This window comes from Pteropus vampyrus, unplaced genomic scaffold (assembly GCF_000151845.1).
Source record: "Pteropus vampyrus isolate Shadow unplaced genomic scaffold, Pvam_2.0 Scaffold231, whole genome shotgun sequence".
NCBI lineage: Eukaryota > Metazoa > Chordata > Mammalia > Chiroptera > Pteropodidae > Pteropus > Pteropus vampyrus.
In genome coordinates this window covers 307,890-320,280 of record NW_011889012.1, presented here as the reverse complement: position 1 = coordinate 320,280, position 12,391 = coordinate 307,890, and the positions used below count along the sequence as shown (strand labels likewise).

Below are 12,391 nucleotides of genomic sequence, written 5' to 3'. Positions count from 1 at the left end.
CCATAATGCAAATGACAACGTGACTCGGCCAGGCTAAGAAATCACCCCAACGGGGCCTGCCCTCCGAACAGCACCCTCCCAATTAAAGCTGAAGCCATAGCTTATAATTCTATTTTCCGTCACACGTTCTGCCACCGTCCCCCGTCCACCCCTGGGGAGGAAAAAGGGTAAAAGCTTCTCGATTTACTTGGCAGTCATGGAAATATACTCATGTAACAGATGTCATGATTTCTGATAAAGGTCTCTGAAGACTTTGCAAATAAAATTAGGTGATAAATAGCTATAAAGAAACGAAATTTAACAAGACGCGGACCTAACTCTTACGCGTCAAGAATCAGCAATGTTTTTCAGATTTGCCAACTCTCACTTAGCAGTTAGATTATACGCTTCGATCCTGCTGAGATAAAGCTGATACCTCATGTTCCCGTTCTTCCCAGGACGGTGAACAGAGGCACAGTGAGCCCATGTTGCCTCTCACGGCCAGCAGGAGTGCGGGCACAGCTCCTCCTAGTGCAACACAGGTGACTCTGCCAGCCGGTGGTGACTTTTTATAAAATGAGATGCAATTTTTTTTAATGTAGGAAGGCATTCTGGAAGGCCCTCTGCAGTAAACCCATCTCTAACGCACATCGACCTCTCGTCCTGTGAGCTTATTCCCTTATGAATCTAAGTCTTCACCTCCAAAAGCAAGGAAGGCGGGTTCCGGCATTACCTCTGGGCCAGGCCGCTGCTCTGAAGGTACTCCTGGATTCTGTTAAGTTCTTCCACGGGCAACTGGGCCATGCTGCTCTAGAGTAAACAAGAGCACACCAGGGGATTGGTAACGCATGAAATAACCCCGCGCTCATTCACAAAGGATAAACGGACGCGTATGGCCTATAGTGGCAAAGGCAGACCGGACAAGAGAACAAGTCCTCATACTGGACACGCGAGTGATGACCCATTTATACACGCTGGACGTGTTTCTCTTAGTGCCCATACGGAGACTATGCCGTGGAGGAAAAACACAACCAACTGTTTGGCTTGCTTTGCTAAGTTTTCAATAAAAATCAGTTATCAGTGTTTTTTTCAGTACCTGTAAATTTGCAGCCAAAAGCATTTCTACCCGGCGACAAGCAAGGGTGTCAACCATGCGAGCCAGCACGCGGAACGGAGTACGCAAAAGCTTGTCCACGTACAGCGTTAGCACGGCGCCCGACTGGCTGAGGTGGATCCCTTCCAGGCACTGAAGCGTTTTCTTCAGGGTGGTGGGCTGGCGTCGACAGAAGGAAACAGTATTTGCCAACTGGAAACCAGCAGTTAAAAACCTCAGGACTCTACTTCTTGGCAGAGCAAGCTGACTGACAGCCGCTGGCAGCGGGACACTTACGGATGACAGGTCTTCGCAGCGAGACTGGATTGCCTGGATGAAGAGGCCGCTGGCGGCGGAGTTGCGGTGAACGGCGCTGATGAAGTCCTGCACGGGAGGCTCGTGGGACAGGCCGACCAGGTCCTGAATGTGGTTCACGACAAGCCACGTCAGGTGCTCCGAGTCGTGCAGGTTCTGACACTGAGGGAAAAGACGATTAGACTCATTTCCAGGTGGACCAGGAGAGAACAGACAGGAACGCTACAGAAACGGCCAGAGCGGCAGGAAGGAGAAAACAGCTTCCCAGTGCCGTCCGCACTGACCATAGCTGGTGTCCGACCTCCAGAAATCACGCGGCAGGAAGCCACTCTGAGGAGGCTGTGTCGCCTCCAGCCACACACTGTGGCCGCGGCGCTCCAAGTATGACCCACGGGGGAAGTGGGAGCCAGCAGTCCAGCTCCAAGGGACACCAGCCAATGGCCTGGTGAGAAGGTCCCGGGCTGCAGGGGAGTCATCAGGCGCCTGCCACAGCCAGCACGACCGAAGGGCAGCAGGAGCAGTGAGCGCCGCCCCTACAGGTGAGCGGCTTGGAGCCGTGACGCTCCGCCCACGGCTGCCCCTGCTCCTCTCACCGAGGGGTGTTCTCCAGATACTCCTCCTCCAGTTGTGACAGGTCATTGGAAAAAAATTATAACTGTCACAGTTTTGATGGAATTCCTGATTCCAAAATATGAATAAATCTCACTTAGCGACTGGAAATTTTACTCAAGGTTTATAAGGAAATAAATATCTATTTTAAAACATGTGTTTCTCCTCTCCATCTTAATTCATAACCCTAGGCTGAAATTGTAAAACGTGATCAATTCCTCATCATCTAGTTAACAATTAGTATTTTCCAATGTTGGATTACTTGACAATATTAACTTATAAAATTAACATTTTTCTTACATTTCTGTGAAATACAGCATTATATAATTATATTGTTTCTCAGAACTAGGACAAGATAGGAAAACTATTTCGACATCAAGAATGTAATGCAAAAAATGAATATTAATAAACTATCAAAACAAAAAGCTACAGGAACTGGTCCGGCGGAGAAGCCTGCACCCCTTTCTGGCCTGGAATGCACACCGGTGTTCTGCCACAGGGAGCAGCGCGCGTGCGCCGCCGCGTTTTACCAGAGAAACGTACTTTTTTTAATATCAGTAAGGAAAAAGTACTAGATCCCAGTAAAAATGTGACAACAGGAACTCTTAGAGTAATATAATTCCAGGAAATTTCATTTTCTTCTGTTTACTAACTTGATTTTTATAAATTTTCTATGTTAAACATGTGATGCTAGTTTTATGGTGAAAAGCGTGATAAGTTTTTGTTTTTTTTTAAAAGAATGGCATTCGAATAGTTATCTACTTTAAAACACAGTAAGGAACATCTAACGCCTTGACCACAGGTTAAAAATGTGTCAATCAGAACTCCACTTCAGCAATACTCGCAGCCTCATTTTATTGTCATTATGATTCCTTTGCTTCCTTCAGTACCACAAAACCGTCCAGCACTATGAACAACAGCACAGAGCGGTCACTCCACGTATGCTGAATGAGTGACCGCTGAAAGACAGACAGCCTTTCGCAAACAAAATCCCGCGACCAAACGGCTGTCTGCCTTCTTGTTTCCCGTCAGAGCAGGATGAAACATTAATCTTGCATTTCGTTCTGATGGAGTGGTGGGCCGTGGCAGTCTGGCTTGAGACAGCCTGCAGAGCACCGTGCACGTGGGGTGCTCCCCCCCTCCCGCCATAGCTTGCATTTTGCACTTACGACGTAATCGCAGAAGAGGATGAGGGCGCCCCTCCGAACGATCTCTCTGTTGCACACTCCAGGTCTGGGCGCTGGGGCGGAGTCCTCCTCCTCTCCAGACGCAGCGGGGCTCAGCGACTTCCTGCTGGACAGGCTGCGTCTTCTAGAAGGAGCAACAGACGCACCGACATTGATTCTGGGGCAGCGGCCAGCTAGCTTATTTCCACGGCACTGAAGGTGATTATGTTTAGGTCCGGTTCTAGCAGTTACTTTAAATATTGCCACATCAGAATGTGCTTGTGTAACGTATACTCTCAGTTGCTGACTTCTGAACTCTGATAAAGCACGTATGGAAATCTGAAGAAAACAGAGGACTTCACAGGCAGGGAACAAAAATTCTTGGCTCAAAGGCAAAACACACGTGAAGCCGTGCGACCCATTTCAGGGCTGTCACTGGCCGTCATAACGCAGCAGCTGCTTCTGGAACTCCGACTTTAGTCTGCACGAAAGCGGTCAACCGCCATAAGACCTTCACACGCTCCTATTTCACTATTCGATCACCAATGAAACGCTTCAACTCTAGACGTGCCCACAGCGTATACGCTGTTATGGAAACTCTGCTTAAAATCATTTCTACAAAATTAACCCCCCGCTATGAAGCAGGCTACTTCATTTCTTCTCACTTTGTCTTTTTCTTTCTAAGTCGATGGAAATTACAAACTTTGAGACTGTTGATTCCAGCCCCAACCCTTAAAACACGGTCTCTGCCACACTCACACACTGCCCGACTTCTGGGTCTGACACAGGACAACACCGTCCTCCCAGTGAACCTGTGCATCTCTGTGAAGGCTGAGGGAGACAGAGGTCACATCAGGACAAGAATATCTGGATATGTGTCAACGTTTCCCGAAATGCCTCAGGGTTTGGAACTGGTATACAAAATTCTACAGATTCCTAAGTTTTAAAAACTACCACTCGTCTGCTCCTCACCAGCTGAACGGACACGCACACAACGAAACACACTCGGCAGCCACGAGGAACTGAACTGCTGACACGCGCAGCACCACGGCATTCTCAACGGGCTCAGCGTCAGGACAGACGTGGGTCAGTGTTACCAGGCATGCTTGGGAGAGGGGGTGACTGCCAAGGGACACGGAGACATTCTCTGAGGTGACGGCACTGTTCCGAATCCCGGTTCCAGTGGCGACGCTTACTGACTACATTTGGTACAAGGGTGCATGACTGAACTGCAAACTATGTGTCAGTTAGAACCTGACAGAAAACCTTCCCTTCGCTCCTCAGCCAGCCTTCCCGCCAGCCCCAACGTGCCTCGCTTCCAAGCTGCAGTCTGGTGTCTGCGACAGGACAGGCATGGAGAACAGCCTCCGGAAGAGAAGGGCAGAGCTTCCGGCTCAAATGTCAGCGTCGGACTCTGAGGTCAGGTGTCAACCCAGATTCAGACCCCACCGGGAACAAAGCAAGCCCCCAAGGCTTCAGACAGAGGCTTCCAGATACCAGTGGAGAATAAACGTCCCAAACTCAAAATGACTGCACCTACAGGCCTCAGAATGGATGATGGGAGTGACCGCCACACCACACCCCATCGTGCCATGGCACATGTAGGACCCTAATAGGCCACCAAGGTGGGACAGATTAAAAACAAATTATAAGGCTATGATGACACAGTTCTGAAAGCAAGACAGACGAGAGCGGACGCCGCCGTGGCCCTGGACCCTGTGGAGCAGTGCTCCCTAAACTGTGGCCGAGAGCCGGGTACAGACCTCCCGTAAGGATGGAACAGACCGAGGCCCGGTGAGCCCACATGTGGAAACGACAGCAGTGTTCATGCCTCCTGCTCCCGGAGACCCGCTTCCACTGCCTTCTAGAAACACAGGCGCTCGCTCTCCGCAGCACGCAGCCGGGGAACCGCGCCGAGCGTGGGCTCTGGGGCTGGGGTGCTCTGCACGCACGGGGGGTTTTCCCTAACGGGGGACGTGACGCACTGGAGTGCTAAGATACTCATCCATACGCTCTTCCCTTAATTTTCTCTTTGTATTACCATTAAGGCATTCTATTTTTATGAAATTTAAGTACAGATAATAGAATCCATGAATTTTATCTCAGGACAATAGAAGGGAACAACACGAAATGTTATAAAAAGGGAAACTGAGTCAGGTACGGTCAAGAAAAACCACCAGAGTAAACCACGGGCATTTATGAAAACCTGTAGTTTGCCCTCAGAGAGCTGAATGGGGCCCCTGCCGAGTCTCAGACCACACTCCCTTTTGGTTCATTTCTTTTGAACACTGACCGTCTAGTTAAGCACTTCCCAGACCCCGCGGTCTCTGATATGACACCGGGTAAGCCAAGGCACACAGGTCGGGGAAGCAGGGCGGTCCGGGTGGGGACGCCCCCACGGTGATGGAGAACACTGAGGGGGTCGGCTCCGACCAACACGAGAGAAGGCAGGCGCCTGTGGGAGGACGGGGCCAGGTGCGGCGCGACGGGCCGGAAGGCCAGGGGCTCCTCTATGCGCCCAGCCCGCCCCGGCATGGGGGACGCGCCACGGACCACGTGCCCTGGCGCAGAGGAGGCACATGCGGCCCGAGACTAGTCAGCTCTTAGGGCTATTTGGGTTTTTCAAGCATGTAAGCCCAGTGACTAGATCGGTTTAAGAAGTTCAGTGAAATGTTTGCACACCTCTGCAGTTTCTGTGTCTTACTAGCTATCAAGGGGTAAAGTCCATCTGTCCCGTCCACTAAACACCGAGTCGCCTTCCAAGCTAGGACACTGCAAGAGCCCGACAGAAGCACACACAGCACACTGACCTGTCCCGCAGGGCCCGGCCAGCGTGCTCGGGCAGAGGGACAAGAGGCACGCGGACTGGAGGAGGGGAAGGGAAGAGTCTCTACCCACAGATGACGTGCCCATGTCCGCGGGGAGCCCTGAGGAGCCCGCGGGAAGGCTGAGACGGCTAGAGCGCTTAGCGAGGCCTCAGGATGAGGTCCGTCCACAAACGCCACTGCATTTCCACAGACCGCCAACACGCTATGGGAAAATGAGGTATTTTTAAAAGTATCATTTAAAACTGCATTCCTAAACATGAAACGCTCAGAGACAAATTTATAAAATATGTATAATACTTGAACACTAAAAAAGTACAAGACATTGTCGCGGCAATTTAAAGAAGACCTAAACAAGTAGAGACAGCCCACGCGCAAAGACCAGAAGACCTGGTGTCGTTGAGATGGCAATTGTCCCAAATTCACCTACGGGACCGCTGAGATTCCAATCTAAACCCCGGCAGGCTTTTTCCCATTAGACGTTTTAGAACCCGATTCTAAAATACAGACACAGAAATATAAAGAACCTAAAAGAACCCAGACTATTTTTGAAAATAAAGAACAAAGCCTTTAGGTGGCCTGGGCTTCGCTCTGCAGCGGAAGTAGTTAGCAGTGATGGTGCCGCGTGACAACGTGCAGACCGAGGGAAATGACAGAGTCCGGAAAAGGGCCGCGCACACGTACCGACTGATTTTTGAGAAAAAGTGCCCACGTAACTGAACAAAGAACAATCTTTCCAACAAATAATACTGAGAGAAAGGTCCACACAGGGGAAAACTGGCTCTTTATCCTTACATGTGCCATTCACAAATTCAACTTGAAATGGTAAAAAGTAAAGGTATGAAAGTTCCAGAAAAAGCCATGGGAGAAAATTCCCATGATCTGAGGGTCGGCAAGGCCATTTGACATCCCCTACATTTAGCACAGAGCGAGGTCTAATAACCCTGCTGACGTGGGACCGTCTGGGTGTGAGGGTCCCACAGCCTCACGCAGCTTAGTCGCCCCCACAGAGCATAAAGGAGCTGATCCCCCACCCCACGGCCCTGCAACCTCTCATTTCCAGAGCTTTCTCTCCTCGCCATGGGCCTGTGAGCCTTCCAGAACCACTGCAGGGGCCTCCGCAGCGGAGAGGTGGGTGTCTAAGCTTTTATGTCCACGCGCGTACAAATGTCTGAACAAGAGTGCTAGAAACTGAGGCTTAAAACTTTTTGCAAAAGGAGGGCCACCCACAACCAGATACTTAAGAAGTCTTCTAAATGACAAAAAATGAGGTATCTTCAAGCAGTTTCGAAACGCTGCTACGTAATTCATCCATTGTCCAAGAATAACCAGAACCATATTTAACTTACAAAGGAGTTAAGACATTGCAACATGTCTCACTCTGGAACCAATTTAAGGACAAGAACCTAGCAAGAAGGACACAGGATGACAAGAATGACCCACGAGATGGAGCAGTGTCAAAGAACGTGTCAAACAAATCACATTTAAAAAGCAGCGCTGATTCTGAAGGCCTTCGGTCGGACCACACTCTAGTCCTACAACAGTGTCCGTGAGGGAAAGGTTCAGTGGCGGCGGGGTCTCCGCAAGGCGAGCGCCCTGCCCAGGGGCACGAGGACGTACTTGGGGGTCTGCTGCACCTCGGCCCACCAGCGGTAGTCGGTGTGGCTGACGAGCAGCAGAATCTGGCACCAGAGCAGCACGAGGGCCGGGTGTGTGGGGATCATGGAGCGCACGCACGCGTTCAAGCTCTCCAGGCTGTAGAAACTGCCATCGGCGCCGTCAGCGGTGAGGAGTCTAGAGGCGGCTGCTGTGATTCTCCGGAACATTCCTAGAAACAAACCCAAAGCAAAACGATTAAGGGGAAGTCTCTGCTGCTCACCGCGGTCTGGCGCAGGAGCTGCGAGAGATGCTGCCTGAACGACGTGCACAGCTCCTGCCCGCGCTCACACGCTGCGGACCGGAAGGCCCTCGCTGCACCACACGCCCGCCACAGCCGACCGCCACACGGCTCGCTGGGAATGGAGAGGCAGCGACGACCGAGGGCACGTGGGCCCTGACAAGTGCCCACGCTGGTGCCCAGAGGCCCCCACGCCCACCGCAAGGTGTCCTGGGCACGGTCAACAGCAGGCCCAATGGGACTCAGCCCGCGGGCGTGTCCATGGCGTCCCCCTCGGAGTCTGGAACAGCCCCCTCTGGGGCTGAAGGGTTTCGGCTGGGTGCTCCCTTGGGCAGACACAGCATCGGCTAGACAGGCCACTCCCGTCACCCTGCCCTGGCTTCGCACCCAGCCCTCAACCCAGGGACGCACAGACCCACAGGCTGCACAGCACAGCAGGTGGTGGGAGCTGGCCAAGGGCTCTTGTTCCCACGTCTTGGGTCTCCTGGCATCACTGCTGGGGAGTCAAAATCTTATTTCTGATTTAAATTTCAAGACATCCCAACATGAAAGAGTTCTAAAACCGGCAAAAACAGACTCTAGACTTTTTCCTTACTACGTCATGACTGGCCACACTGTGGCCTGTGACGAGGGCCCTAACAAAAGCACGACGGATCAGGAAGAAGCAGTGAGCCGTTTCCCAGGGCCCATCGTCTCCAGCCCCCGTTTCCAGGTTTCTCTCCAGCTGCTTCATGGTCGGTGTCACTGACTTCCGGCCCCACCCTGGCCTGGTCCTTCTCTGTGCCCTCTGCCACCACGAGGGCTCCTTGTGAGTCCAGTAGTTGGCCCAGGGGTGAGGAGGACACTGGAGCCAGGCCAGGAGCACAGGGAGTGACAGGCCATGAATGTGGGTTTTATTGAACAAGGACCAGGAAACCATGGTCAGAACCCAGGGGTTCCGTGTCTTTGTCGGGGGAAGACGTGTCAGGAGGACACCAACCCCGAGGCGGCAAGAGGAAGGACTGAACGCACACCAGAGGGGAGGCTCCGTTTCCTCTCTGCAGAGCCTGGGGTGGGCTCCTGGGGGGAAGCGGACTTGGAGGTGCTGTGGGACATACGAGAACTGGCAAAGGCTCTAGGGAGCACCACCCTCAGCCCACCCCGGGCCCCCTCGGCAAACGGCCCACTCTGCAGCGACTGCTAATCCTGCCATGACACCTGCCTCGTCCCCCTCTGACCTCGGTCACCCTGGGAGCTCCCAGTTTTCATCCCTGTAGCTTCATCAGAGCTGGCGACCCGCCCACCAAAATCTGTGCACCCCTACGCCCCCCAGCACAGAGCTGCTGCTGGGAAGCAGGGACCCACTGGGGGACCAGGTCGCAGCCCCTGGAAGGGAGTGGGGCTGCAGCAAGTCGTCACGAGAGAATCGCTAACAAAAAAAAGCAGGTCACCTTCAGTCCAAGGACGTGAAGCCTTGTCTACCTTCCAGCTCCCCTCCCTGACTGGAGAGAGAGGCAAGAGGTGCTGGCAGCCAGGACGCAGCACCCATGGAGAGGCCTGGGCCCAGACCCCCCGCAGAGACAACAAACAAATCTTGATGTGTGAGCCACTAACTGCTGTGACCTGTCATGGTGGCCACCATGACTGGAACTAACGCAGGCAGAGTGAATACCTGACAGATCAGAAGATGCCTCTGTGGGCCCCTCCCAGGCTCGCAAACAGTGGTAATTGACTGAGACAGAAAGGCAGGCCCACGGCACAGAGTGTCTAATGGCAGCCCGGTGACCTGGGAGAAGAGCGAGGGGCCAGGGCCGAGGGGCGGTGGCAAGGAACAGAGGGCACGCTGCAGCAGGAAGACAGACAGACGGAAGGCTGTACGTGAAGGAGCCTGGCCCCACCCTGCTCTGGCGCTAAGAGGCAGCGCTGAGAGGAACGGCGAAGCAGGGCTTGGAGGAGAGCGCCCTCTGCAGGCCGGCCGGAGAGGGCGGGGCTCAGGCTCAGGGTCAGCAGGCCTGGGTTCTGGACAACACAACGCTGCCATCCTAAGGTGCACGCCTTCCCGCTCTCTGCGTCTGCTACCTATGCGATGATCTGGCTCTAAGTGCACTGCCCACGGCGCCCAGGCCCACCGGAAGTGCTCTGCACAGGCCGGCCACCCTTCCCATCGTCAACCCAAGATGCAACACTGCAGTATTAGCGAGAATGTCGGCAAGAAAAAGCCTTGGGTTTTCATTCTTGGTTTCCACCATATGACCTTTCAGCACCTCGGCTCCCTCATCAGTAAAAAGGGAGAAATACTCCGGGGTCCTTCTCAGACTGCTCGGGGATAATACATGTGAAAGCCACCCCGTGCCCACGTGAGAACGCCACGGTTCCTGGCACTATAACCACGAGCGGCCCTGACCTTTGCCCACGCCTGACTCTGAATCGAGGTCAATTTTTACTATAGAAAGAGCCATTTTCTCTTCCTCCCAGTGTTCCTACTTTGGCCCATGCACCAGGTGGGAACACGGGCCCCTATGAAAGTACCAGGCAGGAGCCTTCCAGCCCGGCCTAGAAAGAAAGGAGTGAGCGTGCAGCACCTGCACCCCAGCTGCTCCTGCCCCCGGGAGGGTCAGGAATGGCTGTCACCCACTGCTGCCCTCGACCAGTGAGTATCTGGATGGCGGTGGGGAAGGGCTCACGATGTGAACTCAAGAATCACAGTGAGCAGTGACGAAGCCTTATCCTGGCCACAGGCCTAGAGCTTCAACCCAGCCACGCTGGCAAAGCAACGGATACGCGCAGCCCTGTGTCGCAGGCCCCACCACCGGCTCTAACTGGGTCGACTCGGAGGAGAGGACGGGCACTGGGTACCCAGGTTTGGTAAGCAGGAGGCCAGGTGTCTTCCTTGGCCATTCTGTTTACGTTGGATTGAACTGAAACAGGCAACTTTGGGATTCACATCCCCTCCCCTAATAAGAGGGTAGCAGAAAGCTTGAGGTCAAGGCCATTATTCAGACCAGTTCTCATTTTGAGAGAGAATATCTGAAATGGACAAATTCAGTTTCAATTTTCAGTGGAGTGAAATTCATCATCTCTGTTTAAGCAATGCAAAAACAACAATTACCAACTTTATACTCAACTGTATGTTATTTACATAGAAATACAACACGATTTATTTCAAATGTCGAAACCGAAGTAATTCTGCCCCCTGGTGTCTTTAAAAGAAATGCAGTCAAAATAAACGAGGAGACAGAACTAGGTTAACACCACGCCTCACTTCGACACATTGGACCAACTGAACAATGTCCAAAGACACTAGCAGCAAAGCCCATGGCCCCCAAGGCCCAGCCCCAGGCTCTCAGCAGACCTGTCCTAACATGGCAGCCACCAGCCACGAGTGGCTGCTCAAATTTAATGAAATTAAGTAAAAATAAAAGTAGCCTCTCAATCACACAGGCCACATTTCAAGGGCCCAGCAGCCACGCGAGGCCAGAGGCGGCCAAAGCAGTCCAGACACAGAGCCTGCCACACTGTGATGCTGGACAGCGCCTAGCGGACTCTAAAAATACCGTCCCTGGTTTCGCAGAAACGAGAGGGGAGTGAGTGAGGGCGATGGGTTAGTGAACAGCTGGAAAGGCACAGAGAGACACCTGTGGCTCACCCAAAGAAGGCAGGAAACATTCCCTAGAGTGAACGGGTGTCCATCTTGGGCCAGATGGCCAAGTATTTAAATGACCGACACACTACAAAGGGCCTGTCACGCTTACGACATCGGCATCGTCACCTTCTCCTCTTCAAACTCACTGCAGGGGGTCAGGGAGGTATCGCTCAAACGATCTTCAAAAAAACGGTGCGCGTTCAACATCAGTAACCCACGGGGCTTGAAACCAAAGTCCGTTACCAAAATTAGACTCCAGCCCTGCCCATGCCAGGGCGCGGGCAGGCAAACGAAGCAGCCACGAAGACGCCTCTTTCTCCGGCCCCTGGGCCCAGAGCCCGGGTCCTCCAGACTCCCCAGCGCCCAGCACTGGGGATGACACTTTTCCCCAAGGCTGGCTGTGCAGGCCTAGGTCTGCGGTCACCTCCGGAAAGCCGGCCCCCACCTACCCACCCATCTGGTCTGCCACTACACTATTTGTTTCCTTCACGGGAAATATCAAGACGTGTGACTAGATGTCCCTGAACTGTCCTTCCCGCCAAGGCTGTATGCGGCACGAAGGCAAGAACCGCGCCGGCTCCGCTGACCACCCACACAGGGCCCAGCGCGGCGGCGGCCGACGCGGCACGTCGTCAAACGGTTGAAGGCTGAAAACAGTCACAACCTCTTGCGCTAAGGTCACGTACTCTGTGTGTGTGTTTTAACTTGTATTCAAGTTGGACCTATGTATGATTTCAAAATCCAACAACACAGAGGCTTCCGGTTTTAAAAGTGCCATCTTAAGGCGATGACCACTTTGTGTGTCTCGTTCTGGTGAGTTCCCCAAACTTCCGCTCGATGTGCTTCTACCGCGTGCAGTGGTTGTGAATGCTCCCCTCCCCCCCC

The 12,391-nt window shown here is 53.1% G+C and overlaps 1 protein-coding gene across 1 annotated transcript in view; it reads right to left on the bottom strand.

The window, feature by feature from the left end:
* HTT (huntingtin) overlaps positions 1-12,391 on the bottom strand; it is a 114,234-nt gene that overhangs the window by 35,643 nt on the left and 66,200 nt on the right. The window contains exons 39-44 of the mRNA XM_023519670.1: positions 11,633-11,651; positions 7,608-7,900; positions 3,166-3,307; positions 1,370-1,549; positions 1,076-1,252; positions 713-789 (exon numbers count right to left, since the gene is read on the bottom strand). Coding sequence (XP_023375438.1) covers positions 713-789; positions 1,076-1,252; positions 1,370-1,549; positions 3,166-3,307; positions 7,608-7,900; positions 11,633-11,651 — 888 coding nt within the window. The remainder of the gene's footprint in view (positions 1-712; positions 790-1,075; positions 1,253-1,369; positions 1,550-3,165; positions 3,308-7,607; positions 7,901-11,632; positions 11,652-12,391) is intronic.